At 37.6% G+C, this 17525-nt stretch overlaps 1 protein-coding gene across 1 annotated transcript in view; it reads right to left on the bottom strand.

The window, feature by feature from the left end:
• adgrb1a (adhesion G protein-coupled receptor B1a) overlaps positions 1 to 17525 on the bottom strand; it is a 106538-nt gene that overhangs the window by 52427 nt on the left and 36586 nt on the right. Inside the window, 5 exon segments of the mRNA XM_051131286.1 lie at positions 944 to 1273; positions 1630 to 1794; positions 3962 to 4129; positions 5446 to 5550; positions 6326 to 6484. Coding sequence (XP_050987243.1) covers positions 944 to 1273; positions 1630 to 1794; positions 3962 to 4129; positions 5446 to 5550; positions 6326 to 6484 — 927 coding nt within the window.

Raw genomic sequence — 17525 nt, 5'->3', positions numbered from 1 at the left:
TTACGATATTAAGTAAAGATCATGTTCCATGGAGATATTTTGTAAATTTCCTACCATAAATATATCAAAACTGAATTTTTGATTAGTAATATCCAAGAACTTCATTTGGACTTTAAACTTTTAACTTTAAAGGTGATTTTCCTCAATATTTAGATTTTAAAATAGTTGTATCTCGGCCAAATACTGTCCTATCCTAATAACCCATACATCAATGGAAAGCTTATTTTCAGCTTTTAGACAATGTATAAATCTCGGTTTCAAAAAAATGTACCCCTATGGCTGGTTTTGTGGTCCAGTGTCACATATATAATTATTTTTGCTGGAAAATGCTAACATTTTAGATGCAATTTAAATTTCACCATTTTTCATTATTTCAATGTCATAGCAAAAACCAATACTAATATAAGTAAAAGTTTCTCAAGCTAACTGAAAACTAGCAGGTATATTAGGCTGCTCTCACTTTAAGACCTAATACACAGATCTAATGTTCTAAATAATAAAAAAAAACACATTTTGACATAACTTTGTGTTTGTTTGACCATTTGAGCAAAATTAACTGCAAGTGACTCCGCACTCGTGCTGTGTGACAGGCAGCACAATAAGATTCGAAAGACATCTCAATTAAATACATGCACACTGTTCTGACAGATGGTTTTAATTAAACCGTCTTTCAGAAATAAAACCATCTGTCAGAACAGCGGGCAAGTACCGAATTGAGACCCCTTTCGCATTTTACTATGCTATAGTGGTTAAAATCTCTCTAAAGTTTAAGTGTAAAAACGTGAGGGCATGAACTTAGATGATGCGCAACACTGCTGCGATAGAGATGGTGATTGAAAATGTATACCAATTGTCAAATGTCAACTAGTTTACCATGTCTACAAGTATATCGCCTACCCCTTGCAAAGAGTGGCTTTTGGCTACAACCATTTGATTGTCTCACCTGGACATCTCTTCTCATTGCAACGTCTAACTTCCTCTCTGTCCCCTGGGCACGGCTCCCCGCCAAAAAAAGGACCGTAACACACTCTCTGTCTTTGCTGGCTTCCTCCACCACATGTTTTGGTACAACCAGCCCAAGAGCTCCAGAGCTGCCATTGACCATCCACAGGACACTCTCTAAGGAAGCAGTCTCTTGTCTGACGCCACTCGCCCTGACACTCTAGGCCCCCATACGAGGGCCCGTTACACTCCCGAGTGCGCTGCATTGTTCCATTTGAACAGGTCGAGGAACAGGAACTCCAGCTGGACCACTCATTCCACACACCATCCACTACAAGACATAAAGTTATATGAAGAAACAAGAATTTTCTAAATGTTAGGACTGAGGATACAAAGTGAAATTACATTGACAAAAGAGAAAAGAAACAGAAAGTGGAGCATAATAAGGGGACATTATTGAAAGATATATTGCAGGGGAAAGACTGAGGAGCTTTTGGATTGCCAAACGCTAGCCAAGTCCGCAGTGATTTAAAGCCTCACTTAATCACCATCATTTGCTGTGAACTTCACAATGGTTCCTTTCAATCTCTTTTTCTACAGTGCCTCACATTAGGCTTTAATTGTGCTGCTTGATGAAACTCATTAAATGTGTATGAGACAGTCTGTATTTAAAGACCCAAAGATCACCTGGGCATACAGCAATGTTGCAGAATTTGGTCTGTTTCTCTGGACCTTCGCAGTCGCTTCCTCCAAACAGCGGCTTCTTGCAGGAGCGAGTGCGGTCCCTGTATCCACGGCCACACGTTGAAGAACACAAGCTCCATGGAGTCCACTCATCCCACGACCCATGCACTGTAATCAGAGTGGCTAGGGTATGATTTATAGAGAGCAAAACGCACCTCGACAACACACAAACACAACTAAAAAGGGTTCACACTGACAACGATCTGCAACGACCTGAATTAATTTGTTTTCAACGGGAGTTGCTGTTTTCTCGATGACATGAGCGACTGTTTGGGATGAGATAAAGTTGAGAAAAGTTTAATGAGAGGCGACGTAATGAGACGAGGAGTTGGACTTCCAAGAGGAGTGAAGACATTGGAGCAGTATGCATTGATCATTGTTCATCTTGTTCATGATATGATGCATTGCTGCAATTTTACGAACATTTTCCACTCCATTTTTAGCAGCAAGAAAACTGATTCCCTGTCCAAACAGAAGAACTTTTTTTTTTTTTTACCAGCAATACATCACATTTGTGATCAGATGTTCAGAAGTTATAGCCATTTACATAGCCCACCTATAATGCTACAACAGGAAGATCTAACAGGAATGTATGTATGCTTCCTAAAACGGTGCACTCGTATTGCTATGGATTGGAAAAACTGCAACACCCAATAATGCGGCTCTAGTAATGGAAGTCGCGCCTTCTGAATTTCTCCATATAGTTGACTTCAGTGGTGGCCAACAGGTTTAAGGTCCAAATTGCAGTTTCAGTGCAGCTTCAAAAGGTTCTACACAATCCCAGCCAAGGAATAATGGCCTTATCTAGCAAAAAAATCAGCCATTTTCTAAAACAAAAAAGGAAATTAATATTCTTTTTAATCACAAATGCTCATCTTGCACTAGCTCTGCAACGCGCATGCGCAACTTTACATATAACATAGTCATGTTGGAAAGGTCACACTTGATCAGTGTTTCATCTGTGTACAATATACTTTTCTCCTCCAACTTTAAAATCATCCGACATCGGATGCCAGTTTGATTTTCTTCACACGTTTGCTTTGTAAACACTAGGTTGGTACCTCCGCCTATGTCACACATGACCTTTCCAACATGATTATGTAATGCATGTAATGCAAGTTGTGGTTAAAAGTATATCATTTTTACATTTTTTAGAAAAGACCAATTGTTTCGCTAGATAAGACCCTTATTCCTAGACTGGGATAATGTAGAGCTCTTTGAAGCTGCACTGAAGCTGCGGTTTGGACTTTCATTGGCCATGAATATGTTCCTCAGAAAATGTTATTTCTTTGCGACTGAAGAAAGAAAGACATGAATAGTGTTGTATGGCTGAGTAAACTGTCATTTTGTGCTGCAGCTATTATTAGACACTCCCAGTGGTGCCACTATGGTTTCTGTGCCCCCTAAACAGCATATTGACTTGGGCGTCCTCGGGTGAAATCGTGTTTTGTCCCCCTCGGTAGAAATTGATTCTATTCTGGACACTCCCACAGAAAACTGAGACTTGTGCTTAGGACTGCGCATTGGCACTGACCAACCAGACTTTGCTACTAGCTACCAGCAATACAGCAAAAACAGCTGTCAGTGTGAACGGAGAATTACGCGTAGCTCAAAACACAATTATACATGGAACTTTTACTGTGTAAAGACTACTAAAATTTTCGGCTGCAAGTTCAGAATGTTAAAGAGCAGTGGTTCTCAACTCCAGTCCTCGGGCCCACTGCTCTGCACATTTTGTATGTCTCCCTCATTTAACCCACCTGATTCAGATCATCAGCTCGTTAGGAGAAAGATCCATGAACTGAACAGAGTGTGTCAGATTCAGAAACATACAAAATGTGTAGAGCAGTGGGCCCTGAGGACTGGAGTTGAAGAGCAAAACATTCTGCATAAAGTGATTAGCAATAAATAAACATTGTACTTGACTAGACACATGTTTTTATCTGAATAACACTTTCGTCTGGCCCCCTGAGATGCTGAAATGGTAGTATGAAAAGAGATTGAGAGAGGCCATCCTACATGCAGTGGGATCTATTGGGAGTTAGCTGACAACGCTGCTCTTAAACCCATTAACATCTTACCACGGCTCTCCAGCATCCAGGGTTGAGGGGGAGCAGCCGTACATTGAAGCCCAGGAAAAGTTAGCCTCAGGTAGGCAGCGGCTTGAGGGTGAGTGGGCAAAGCTAATGGACTTGAGTGGAGGTGGGACAGGTGACGGGAACTGGATAAGGAAGATGGTGGGGGTGAGGAGAGGCCTGAGGTGGGCTGTGCTTACCTGGACACACAAGAGTGTTATTGCAGGGTCTCTGTTCACGCAGCGGTCCGCTGCACTGCGTGCTGTATGGCACGGAGACACATAAGCGAGTGCGGCTCTGCCAGCCCTCACCGCACGTGGTCGAACACGCGCTCCACACAGACCACTCCCCACCCGACGTAGGATCCACTGAGAGGGACGGGGAGAAGTGGGGGCGGGGATGGGATGGGGTAGGGAGCAGAGGAAAAGGTAGGAAAAGGGCCAAAACTAATTAGCATGCGGGATTAGCCACCTTATTTAATAGGGGAAGCTTAAATCATTTTGGCGCCGAATACATATCCTCAGCATTAATAGAAGTTCATGCTTTCAGTTTTGGGATATGTAAGTCAGCTATCTATATGAGGATTTCAGATGGCTACCCAGTGGATCAGACTTTAATATCTGAGCAACTGGGAAAGCCAAGGAATCATGTGTAATCCCAAAGGAATGGGAACATATTAAATGTCCAATAGGAAGCACCTTGACAGACCAATAGATGATATGGGCTGTCATGGTTGTCCAATAGAAAGAGTTAGGCTATCATTACCATCAAGTGGAACGAAATGGAGAATCAAGAATGTCCAATAGAATGATACTGAATGTCAAAATGAAAAGTGATAAGGAGGGAAAGATTAAACCTCATTCTGACAACATTAGGGGTAATAAATGTTTTAGTTTTCATACTAAAACCCTGCATAAGCATATTTAATAATATGCATATACATGAGTGTTATATTTAATCTCTGAAACCATCAGTGCACATTTTTTGTGCACCTTTAAGTTTAGAAATTTGCATAAATTGTGTACATATTGTTAATGCTGCTTTCAAAAGTAAAATAAACATTGGTAAAATCACACATTTTTAAATATACTTTCTGATTCACATATAGATTGTTTAACTTAATTATGAAGCCCCAGCCTCTGTTTATGGATTCACTGCAATTTCTGATTTGTAACATTGGAATAAAAAAGAGAAAATTTGTATTTATTTTAAAGTGACAGTCTCATATCGGTGTAACTGTAAAAATGAAAGACAAATTCATGCAGTACTCACAAAGAAAAGACAAAATACTAGCGATTACATCATATTAGTCCAATATGTCTTTTATATCGAAGCATGCAAATCATACATCACCACCCCCAAGCAAGGTGTGTCTTGTTCTTGTATGTTTCATAATAAGGGATTACGACCCTTTCAAAACGCTGTTAACTCCCTTGTAAGCAATGGTGTCCATGATTCATGGATATCTCGACGTTCCTCCATGAACCATGCCATAATACACATGACAAAGACAAACAAAACATAAATCACACTGACAGGAGCATAAAAAAAACAAGGCCATAGCCACATACGCATCCAGTCTACTCCCCTGTATGTGGACTAGTGAGTGAAACAGTTGCAAGTGTGTGTATACGTGTGTGTGACCCCAAGCTGCAGAGGAGGCTGATGCCACCTGTCTTCTTACCTGTTTGGGAAGACTGCTGTCCGCTGCGGGTCTTATCAGAGTCCTCTCGCTTACGGCTGTCCACCGAGCGCAGGGATTGGCTACGAGTGCCAAGTCGGCCTGTGCCTGCAGGATGGGGTGGGGTTAGCAACTACAGTCGACTTCTGATTGGGCAGTGCTGTGCGACCTGAACATCTAGACCAGCATCAGCCATGCTTGGGATTTTGTGTGAAGTTTAATGTTACATAGCTGAGAAGATGTGAACCTGTGTTTGGTTTGATAATCTCCATGCGAACGCGAGACTCTCTGCGAGAGTTTGAAAACTTCTAGGCTTGCGTGACCTCGAAAACGTGTGCTTTGAACACGGCAGGAAGTGTGCAGAAAGAGGGCGAGATGGAGCGAGCAGTGGATGGCGGATGATAAAAATAAGCAGACCATGCGGAACGGAGACACAGACAATCGAGGTGAAGACATCTGCAGCTGATGGCCTTGACCATGGAGTGGGTTATTTACTCATGGCCTCCATCCAAACTGAGCGAAGATCTACTCACTACGGTCACATTCACACTGACTTGGTCAGTGACGCCCTTACCAAGCATGGCCTCTTGTATTCCTTTGTATTTCACTGGACTTAAACTCTTGCCTTTAGAGGAATACTGCCTGTAGCCTATGGGTCCAATGAAAAGCACACAGAAAAGCTCATTCTAGCATCAGTCTATCATTTTATTATCGTTATTGCTCTATCATTGTGTCACACAGGAAGCAAAATATCTTTTTTACAGTGAAATGTGGAGAATGTAAAAAATGAGGTGTCAGATAGTGATAGAGAGAGAAAGTTCGAGAAGAAGTGGATGTGCGAACGGTCACGTGCCAACGTGCATGAACAAAGAATGCAACTTACCGATGCACGGCTGAGAGTTGCAGGGACGACCTTCTTCCAGAATGCCCTCGCACAGGTACGCCTCCTCAGGTGGTGACTGACAGGTGCGTGTGCGCGTCTGGACTCCGCCTCCACATTCGCTGCTGCACTCTGCCCAGTTGCCCCACACACTCCAGCCACCTGTATGAAACCCACACACAGACACATGCACAGTCCGTGTGAGTGTAATTCTCAAGAAAAAGCCATTTATTAATAAATTTTTGTGACACAAATTAAATTTCCATCCCTGCTATGCAATAATGTTCTGCTTTCGTAATCCATTATGATGGCAGTAAGATGTAGAAATGGACCCATAAATACCAGTAGGATATGAGTCCCTGTTTTCTGCTCCCTCATGAATGTTTAATAGCAGACATTGCTGCCTGTCTGATCCCGGAGGCCCCGACAAATATGTATTAATCTGCATGAATAGAACATGAAGCTGGACCATGTCCAGCTGCAGACATTTTTAATTACTCACAAATCAATTGTACGGGGGAGGGTACGTAATTCGACACTCAGTGCCGCTCTACCCGGAAAATGAGAACTGAAATGAAAGTGAGAAAGAATCAGATACAGCCTATATTTAAAATGTCCATCAGAACATATTACATGGGGAGGGGCCATACAGACAATAAAAACAATACAAAGATCAGGTAATAGGGTTAACAGTACCCTAGTGAAAAATACATGTACTAAAATATATTTTAAATACATTTATTTCATGCTAAGTATACTACAAATACATATTATGCACTTAATAAAAATACCCTTCAGTTGTACTTTTAGTATACTAAACTGGTATATTTAAAGTCTAAATTGGAACAACCAATTTGTACTTAATGCACTTTAATTGTGCGGAAGTAGTGCTGAAGTCCAAATAAAGATATACTTAAGTATATTTGATTGTGCTAAAGTGGAACTATTGCTAGTATACTTTAAGTACACTTTAAATAATATTCAAAATATTTAAAGATCATACGATCCTCATCAACAGCAACATTAAAACAAATTTTAGGCTTATTATGAAGAAATGTGCATTGTGCACAAGTAGTACTCCAAATAAAGTTCCATTACAATTTTTTATAAATGTAAGTCTCGAGTGCTATGTCAGTAAATACGTTAATAGACTTAAACTATAATTAGCATAAAATTAATTCATTTTAAATCTATTACTTTTTACTAGCTATATATCAGTGATAATTAAAAGACAAAATCTATTCATTAAACTAGTTAAAAAGGAAAAAATAAATATATTTTTAAAAAGTTAAAATGCTAAAAATCTAAGTGTTGTTTCATATACAGTATTTTTGAAAAATGTGTTTCATATATTTTTGAGAAATGGCATTTTCAAAAATGCATGAAACCAACATTGATTATATCATATTAAAAAATTAATTACTCTATAAATGTCAAGTGGTGTATGTATCAAGTAAATGAAAATAAAATATTTTCTTACCACTTACAACATTTTTAGAAGGCAAAAATAAGTGTCAAATATTATGTTGTCTTTTTCTTTCATGGACTTTTGGATTATGAAAATCATTAAGTTTTTAGCATTTTAAACAAATCATAATAAATGATTATACCAAACAATGCATGTCAAAGGTTTAGTAATAATTATACCCTTGTAGAATTTATTTACAGAATATTTAGTGAATTTTTACACTGAAAAAAAAAAAAAAATGTTGTGTATATTTATCTGAACATATAAAACACAAATTAGCTTAAGTTTTTATTTTTTATTTATTTATTTATTTTTTAATATCCCAGCTGCAGTTTAACTGATATTGGATTGGAATGCACAATAAAAAAAACATGATTTTTGAAAATTAAACAAACAAGCAAGCAAACAAATAAATAAATAAATAAATAAATAAATAATGAGTTATGTTTTTCCATCTGTTTTATTTTAAATAAAAAGAAATATATATTTATTTATACATATACACACGTAAATATTTCTTAAATATATACGTATGTGTGTGCGTATTTATATATACATATACTTTTATTTTGGATATGATTAATCGCGATTAATCGACTTTAAAAGTAGCAGACATAAGTCAATGACATGCACAAACAATATAACTTAAAAATCAAACAATTTTGACTCAAATTGAAAGCATGTTAATCACAGAAGTGTTGTGTTTAAATTAAAGATGAATAATATGTATGAACTGTACATTTATTTCTGAAAATCTCAATAGATCCAGAGAAAAAAAGGGGGTGTCACGCCATTGACCCTAATATTCACTGAACCCTCCCAACTGTTACATTCGAAGCATCCCTCGTGCAAAGCCCGAGTTAATACATTACGCCACATAAAGGCCAGATATAAAAACAATTTATGCCTTTTCTGCACTGCTGATACAAATCTGCCGGCAAGCCAGTGCTGAAAAGCAGAATCAATATCTATTTGTTTGAGCAGGATGAGCGATTAATAGCAAATTGTTTACTCGGGGTGCTGAGATTGGCTTTGCCGCATGTTGCGCGAGACACATTCACCTGATAAAACATAACGGATTCTAATCTTCAATGCCTCGGCCTTGAATATACAATCAAATGTCCTCCTTACACAGCAAGTGACAATCGCATGCAAAATGAACCGGGACGGCTCTCAGTGCGTTGCCCTGATTAATCCCATCCACCAATCACGCTTCAAGTCAGATGGCTTCATCAACCAATCGCACGTGGCATAAACAGCATGCGCAGCCAATCCCTGCTCCACGGGGGAGCGTAAGTGGTAAAAATCAGTCTTAAATAAGCTTCTCAGCTCCTGTGCTGAATGACTCCAGCCTTATTTAAACAAATGCGAGTATCGAGGAACAGTAAAAAAAAAAAAAAAAAAAAAGCTGAATGAGTAGGGTGAGAATATTCGTAAGGCAAACAGTCTTTAGAAAGAAGTCCAGATAGGAAAAAATAATACTCCATTTGGAGATAAGATTTTCTCTCTCCGTGAAAAACGATGGGAGAGTACGACCTTTTTTTGGCTCAATAATCACGAGCTGAAGGAGAAAAGGGGGGGCAGAATAATATAGTGTTTTCTTTCTCTGTCCCCAAGGACATTTTATTATGCTTTCAATAATTTAGTGTGCTTCTCTTGTTCGGTTGTAGCTCCCTTACATCCAGACTCTTTGCGGCGGATGCTATATCATCTTTAAACTCTCATATTCGTCCTCTACTCGGATGTTTCTTTCTATTCATCAGCCCTTCCTCTATCATTCTGTCTTTTCGCCTGTTTTTCAGATTGCAGCTGCAGCACGCACCTGCTTTTCAAAGGATGAGTGTGAGGATATACATCATTCGGCCCATTAGTAAATATCATCTTGGCTTACGAAAACCTCAAAGTGACCTTCACTTTCCCTCAGTGGTGGGCAGAAGGTGTAATAACAGCTCAAATGACAGTGATCTGAATTCATCAATACCAGATCTCACCATAATCTCAGCCCGTTGCGTATCTGCTACGGAACCAAGGTCAGTCGGCACATCTAAATTACACCCTACATTCGACTTCATGCATTGTTTTCTGCTTGCTTACGTGCATTAAAACACAGCCCGTGGGTCAGTGATGGAAAGCGAAACATGGGAAGTACTGACACCCAGAGGATGCTACTAGTCATTGGAATCCGGCATCAAAAGAATGTGCAAGCAAATAATAATAAAAATGAATTAAAACGAGAAATTAAAAAATACAAAAACATCTCATGTCTGATATTTAAAAAAAAAAAAAAAGTCTAGGAAAGAAATGGAACCATAATCTCACACCTTTTTCTCTCTGTCCGTCTCTATCTGTCCCTCTGATGGCTGAAGCTCACAGGTCTAATCCACTCTTCTGTGTGTGCATTTCTGCTGTCAGTATCCTGCTTAGAATAAATATTTGAACAGCTGTGCTTACACATCTCATTGATTAACCTCACTCCAGGGGCAGGAAACACAACTTAGGTTTGCACCCTTGCCGCTTCGCATAATCTTTCCTGTCTTCGCACTGCTCAAAATGGCCCGCGCAAACCAACTCTCAATTAGACGACCACAAGTATCCTACCCATGAATTTTAACATGGTTTCCGTCAACATGTGGGGGGGATTATATTGACCAACAGCTCTTAATGTGCACAATTTCCCTTTGAGATTTTACCTCACTTGAAACTCTGGAATACTGGAAAATATGGACAGATTCTTCAGAGACATTACAGGTAACAGGTGATGTATTTGGCTATTAATTAAACCGTTTGATATGTATTTAATTACTAGTCAATGGTTTGAAGTGGTCTGGTTTGGGTTTCTGATGCCCGTGACTACCTGATACTGTATCATCATCCAATGGTATTTTATGCAGATATGACCATAATAGAAAATGAAGTGATTGAAAGAAAAAAAAAATGCTAAATTGCTAAAATGACATCAACATTATTACATTACATTATTATAAGCTCAGCATCCCCACAACAGAGGATGAGCAGTTTTCAAGAATGGATAGGTACTATATTAATTTTAATAATTAATATTGTAAACATTATACTTTGTATACATTTTATGTTATAGATATATACTATTATTCACTAAATGGTTAATTGCATTTTATCTTAATTTTAATATATACTATAAACTCCAGCATTCCTACAAAGAGGATGAGCAGTTTTCGAGAAAAAGTGGAAACAATCTTAATTTTAAAATTTGATATTGTTCATTTTATACATATTGTTAACATTATACTTTGTGTACATTTTTATAATAATATATGTTATAAATATATCATACTACTGTTCATTAAATGCTTAATTCCTTATCCGTGAGCCAGTGAAAGTGTGACTGATCATGTCACCAATGATTATAATAAATAATGTTAATGAATGTTAATGAATAACAATTAGCAGTGGTTATAGCTAGTAAATAAGCTATAATTGCAAATAAACAATACAGCTATGGACACCAATACAATTAGAGGGAAAGGTACAAATGAACAAAGTGTTTTTCATTCATCTTACAATGCCTGTTGCTCTTCATATATTGCAATAATAGAAACTGGTTACAAACAAAATCTTTTTTTAACAGAGTGAAATTTGTCTCTGTGCACTTAGATTTACAGGTAAAATCATCATTATGTTATTAAAAAATTTAGCTTTTTTTTTTTGACAACATTTCCAATACAGTGTGGTTTCTAGAAAAAAGTATGCTGTGATTGGACCATTGTTTCCAACCAATAAAAACTTTGCAGATAATATTTGAGTGCTGCAGCAAACTATAAGTTAGTCTAATTGATTTCTCAAAACTGTTCAATGTCAAAAGAGTCAGATGTGATTGTATGTCTGTTAATCTCAATTAAAACACAATTATTAATGTTCTTATTTTCTAATCATTTAAATGCACTGTGTACAATATACACAAAAACAGCTGTTGATTCTTCTTCATGATCAATCACTTTCTCTTTGGCTCATTAATGAGCAACAGGCCTGAGTCTTTTTCTATCTCATAGATTCATCCTGGTGATTGAGATTCCTGTTTAGTGATGATCACTACTTCTGCTCTGTCTTTCAATGGTCAAACAATGACAAAACCAGTGACTTCTCATCAGTAGAGTGCATACGTTACAGGATTACGGCCTGTGTCAGGTGGGGAGCTCAGAGTCTACGCTGTTTACTGATGAGCAAGTAGATAAACAGATCAAAAGTACGACAGAGATATGAATAGGGGTTTGGTTGAATGTTCTTCGGTTGCAGGTGCGGGTCAGAGAAGTCGACGTTTCAATTCCGAAGATGGATGCCTCTCCTCGGCAGGAACAAAAGGGGAAAAATCGAGCTCGAATCAAAAACACCTTCACTAAAAGGATCAGATGGGCCTCACACTTTTCACAGGCCCACAGATGAGTGGAAAAATAACAGGCTTTTTTTATTTTCCTCTTGCACATCAATCTTCAGCAGAGAAACATCTGCTCATAAGACCAAAAGGACGTGGGTGCACATGTGAACACACACAAACATACACGTGAACACACCATCTTGCCCTCACTTCCATGCACTTTCAGCTCTCAGATCAGTGACCGCCAAAATGGATGATTACTCTAGGGCCGAACTACTCGGAAAAGCATTAAACTCTCTGAAACTCCAAAACATGTACAGAGAAATACATTAATGCTAAGGAGCAAGAAAGCACCCTGCCTAATAATAAATAAGCTGCATTTGAAATTGTAATTTTGATACTGAGATTACATATATTTGCTATATAGTTGATTAAAAGACAAACAATGAATAATGGCAAAATCATTCCACCAGTCAACTGTGAGAAATTGTTTTACTTAAAAACGCTACTTATGAATGATTTACTTTCTGAATTTCATTGTGTACATCCAGTAAACAAGCCTTATTATTGCAGCAAGTTCGTTTAATTGAATTTCCCAAACTGGCAGCTGTCCACTATTAAAAATGCATGCGGACTTTTAACTATGATGCTATTCATAGCCAGATGTTATGATATGTGGAATGCAAAGTCTATTATCTAATCTGAACTAAAACACAATATATGTCATTATGGTATATGGCATTTAAGGTGGCAATCTAAAGCTATAAAGACTTTTGACAAAATGAATATGAATACCACTACACTGAATGACAAAACTAAATCAGAGCTGTCTGGTTTGTAATTGCCCAGTATAATGTGCTTTTGCTTGATAAATGCCGCTTTTCTATTTTTGACATGAGGCACAGCTTCAGACTAAAATAAAATAATTTTATAAATATCATAAATGGCTTGCTATGAATTTATTTATTTATTTATTTATTTTACTTTTGACTCCAGCTGATTTCTGGTCTATTCCTTACAAACGGAAATCATCTTTTATTGCTCTTCATGCATTCTTATTATAAAATAGCCCATAAAAGTCATATTTAATACAAATTAATTGACATAAATAGAATAATAGTAGGGGTGCTCCTTCACTTTTGAGGCCGAAATCATCTTTTCCGATTGCTCTTCATGCATTCTTATTATAAAATATTTATATAAAAGTCATATTTAATACAAATTAATTGACATAAATTTTTAATAAATAGTAGGGGTGCTCTGGTTATCAGGACTTTATTATTTTATTTATTTTAAGCTTTTAATTATCCGATCATTTTAACGATCTTTAAAAAACCTTCTATTAATCATGTATAATTATTTATAGAGATATTCTAATCAGGATTTTTAGACACTTATTCGGGGCCTTTAATTATATGCATTTATGGTGTAATTATGACATTTTCGTGTCCATCCTTGTTCATATTTATCGCAAGCAATGCACTGTCACTTTAATTCTAAAACTTTAAAACTTAAACGACGATGCGACACTGATTCTGTTGTGGAAGTAACAATTCCTGTGTTAACTGTGCAGCTTGCTTATAGTCAGTCGCGATGTGGTGATTGGAAGCCATTAGCTCACTTTAGCACGTCATCAGCTTTAGATCAGTTTATGAGATCGGCCTCTTTAGAGACCGCCGATCATACATCCCCAAGCGACTATCGGCCGATAGTGATCGGTAGCCGATCAACCAGAGCACCCCTAAATAATAGAAAACAAAATTAACACCTGAACTACTTCTGAATGCTCAAGTTGTTGAGTATTAGTGATTGTGTGTCTAAACTAGCCTTTTTTTACTGCAGAGAACAAGAAAGAATAAGAACAAGAGAGAGAGTGAGGAAGAAGGAGAGAATATGCATTAGCTCCCATATGGTTAGTAAACTTGATTAAAACAGCCTTCATATTGGGAATTGACAGCGTTCATACTGAGCGTATCACTCTGATTCAGTGTTCTTATGGAAACCACTTTGGTGCCACATGTATGTTGCAGAGCCTTAGGTGCATTATACATTCCTACATGCCCATCTGTGGTGCCTCTCAGAAGTACGAAGAAGGCTTTATCAGACAAATAACCCCTAATCCCCCCTAATCAAACCATTCATCGCTTCTCTCTCAGTGTCTCCTGCTTGCTTTCGCTGGGTCAATCTCAGCATGTTAGAAGAGATTTTCTATCTTTTATAGATTCTGTTTTGTATGGACTGTGGGTTAGATGTGACTCTAGAGATGTGAGAGGGGGTAATCATACAGATAGGTTGGGGAGCTCTTTACAGCACTGTTGTCTTTCGCTCTCCATCACAGACACACACATACACCCACGCACAAACACAACAGGTCTGTCTGCGGGAGCATGTGTTCACTAATAAGCAGCTCCCTAGGACTTTTTAAAGCTCAAGGGCCAGACACCAATCTGTGTATATGTTCGTGTTAGCATTCTGATTAGATCACAGTTCAGATCAATCTTGTTCTTTATATATTAGAGAGACAGTCCATCCAAAAATGAAAATTCCAAAAAAGAACAAATGTTAGCCAAAACAGTTTTAGTTCCCATTGACTTACATGATATTTTTTGACCATACAACAGAATACAACCTTATTTTGTGTTTTCATTTTTCGATGGACCTTTAAATAAAATAACATCAGTGGTTGAGTTATTAACTGGTGAGTATCTGTATCTAGAAGTTTGCTGGATATTATACTTATTTTTATTTCAAGCAGCTTAAGACAGACAAGGTGACAAATTTCAAACAATATGATATTATGACACCATTTCAAACTTTTAATTTCAAATCGTCTTATCGTTTTAAATATCACTTTTAGTATTTCTCACTGGTACTGTAAGGTGGATAAGGTGTCTGCTAAATGAATAAATGTAAATATAGGCATAAATGCCAATGTAAGCAAATGTTAAAACTCTGCGAACTTGGTGTTCATAAACGAGACACTGAAAGGGCGATGAGATTCTATGTGAAAACGCTCTTATAATATTTGTAATGGATTGTGGTGTCTGACTTCCAAAGAAGCTTTGTAATAAAGAATTCTGAGGGGAATTTAAATAGAGAGCAAATCATTTGCTGCCTCCAAAAAGTTCAAGATCAGTCAGTACTATTCAATTTCACAAATGCGAGCGATCAGAGAGAGTGAGGGACAGGGCTGTCAGGTTTTCACAACAAAACCCACTCAATTGTTTCTCAAATTTAACCCCAAAGTAGCCCAATCCTGTTTTGAGGGGGGTAAAAATCGCGTTCTGGGGCGTAAAACATACGTTTAAAACACACACGGGGTTCCCCTGGTAAAATTAGTATTCTAGCGGCTAAATATCACGTTATTGGGGTCACTTCAACCTGCGGATAGGGCTGGGAATCGATTCCAAAAAGAATTGATTCCGAGGTGTTGGGAATCAAGAGTCGATTCCAAAGGTCGGAATCGATTCCATCAGGGGGAATCAACTCCCTATTCAAAGCTGTTTTCAGTAAAAAAAAAAAAGTTGTTATCAAACGTCGCTGAACGTCGATTCACGAAAATAAACTGAATGAAACGAGTCGGTACTGAGCACGTCTGAGTTTGAGGATGCAGCCTTCCGTTAAGCACTTCTTAATTTGCCTCTGATTTGTTTCCACGATAAGGATAGATCATTTTAATGAATCAGTTCAAAAATGATTCAGAAGTTATTTTACAGTGTAACTGGCTTATATTGTCCACATGAGCACTGCACAACAATTGATAATGACATGATCGAGGGTCTTGGCGAAATTAGGTTCCTCCAACTTAAAAAAACAAGAATCGGAAAAGAATCTAAAACAACAGTGAGGAATCGTTTCTTGGAATCGAATCCCATTGATTCCAGAACCAGGAATTGGACTCGGACTTGATTCCAAAATTTTCGGAATCGAACAGCCCTACCTGCGGATATGAAAAACAACAGTATGAAAGTAGCCCAATTCTGTGGGAAAACCGCGGACTTGGCAACACAAGCGAGGGAACAAAAACACTCAATGCTATACAATCTACGTACAACCAATCATTTCTGAGGATCGGGCAGGAGCGAGGACAGACTCCGCGAAGGGCCACGTAGTGATTTTAGAGCGGGCATCTCCGGACAAAAAGTGTTCAGAGAGAGAACGAAATTAGCCTGTAAACATTAAACAAATGTAAACAAATCTTTACCAAACAAGTCCCAATACAATTCCAGACAAACAACATTAGGCTGAAATAATTTGGCTTGAGTGGCGAATGGTCGTTGTGAGCCACGCTCATGCACGTGTCGACTCACCAAGCACATGTCGCAAAATCAAAAATAAATACGTTTTATACTATATTTTGTATAAAGAAAACAAGGTCATTTACTCACCCTAATATTATTACAGACCCGTTCGTTCTTTCGTGGAACACTAAAGCAGACATTCTGTAGGCTGCGTTGAATGCATTCATGAGTTGAACTCAGAAAAATGAATCATTATTAAAACTTGTGAACCAGACCAAATGAATCATTAAAAAGATTCAACTCAAAAGAACAACTCATTCACAAATCGTGAATCATGAGCACACTAAAGTTGTTGGATGATTACAGAAGACATTTAGCATGAGAGTCATATAAACTACTTTTACAATACTTTCACATCATATTTAAAGTTTGAAAGCTTCGGTCCCCTTTCAGTGCAATTGAATAACTATGGAAAAAAAAATGCAGGAATCAAGCCAGAAGTGCCGAATGTAAACAAACGAACGACATGAGGGTTATTAAATGAAGAGTTAATTTGCAAAAACAGATAACTCCCTTGTTTAAATTTTTTTTTTTTTTTTTTTTTTTTTTCTGCATTCCAAGTAATATAAATCAAACTGCAGTTGGGTTGTTTTGATTAAACAGTAATAACTTTAAAAATACAGTTCAATAAAATGCAATTAAAACATAACACAATAAAAACATGATTTATGAAATAAAAACAGAGTTATTGGTTTTTGCAAATAAACTCTTCAATTAGAAACATAATTTTGGGCGGTGAAGTGTTTGTGTGTGTGTAGCTGTTATTGTTTTACATTATGAGAACCATATCTCCCCACAAGTATAGTAATATCAGTAAATTTTGACCTTGTAGGGACTTTTTTTTTTTTGGTCCCCATGAGGAAACAAGCTTATAAATCATATACAATTAAATGTTTTGAACAGCAGAAAGTTTTGTGTGGTACAGTTTGTACAGTATGAAAAATCATTACGTCTATGGAATGCCCCCCCCCCCCCCCCACCCCAAAACTAGAAACTAGTATATGTGTGGTTGTGTGGCATTGTGACATTATTATCTTGACAATTAAACACATTTTCTTCAAATTCCTATTACAGTTACATGCT

Source organism: Labeo rohita, chromosome 16 (assembly GCF_022985175.1).
Source record: "Labeo rohita strain BAU-BD-2019 chromosome 16, IGBB_LRoh.1.0, whole genome shotgun sequence".
Taxonomy (NCBI): Eukaryota; Metazoa; Chordata; class Actinopteri; order Cypriniformes; family Cyprinidae; genus Labeo; species Labeo rohita.
The sequence above is the reverse complement of the archived record's forward strand: the minus strand, read 5'-3'. Positions and strand labels throughout refer to the sequence as shown.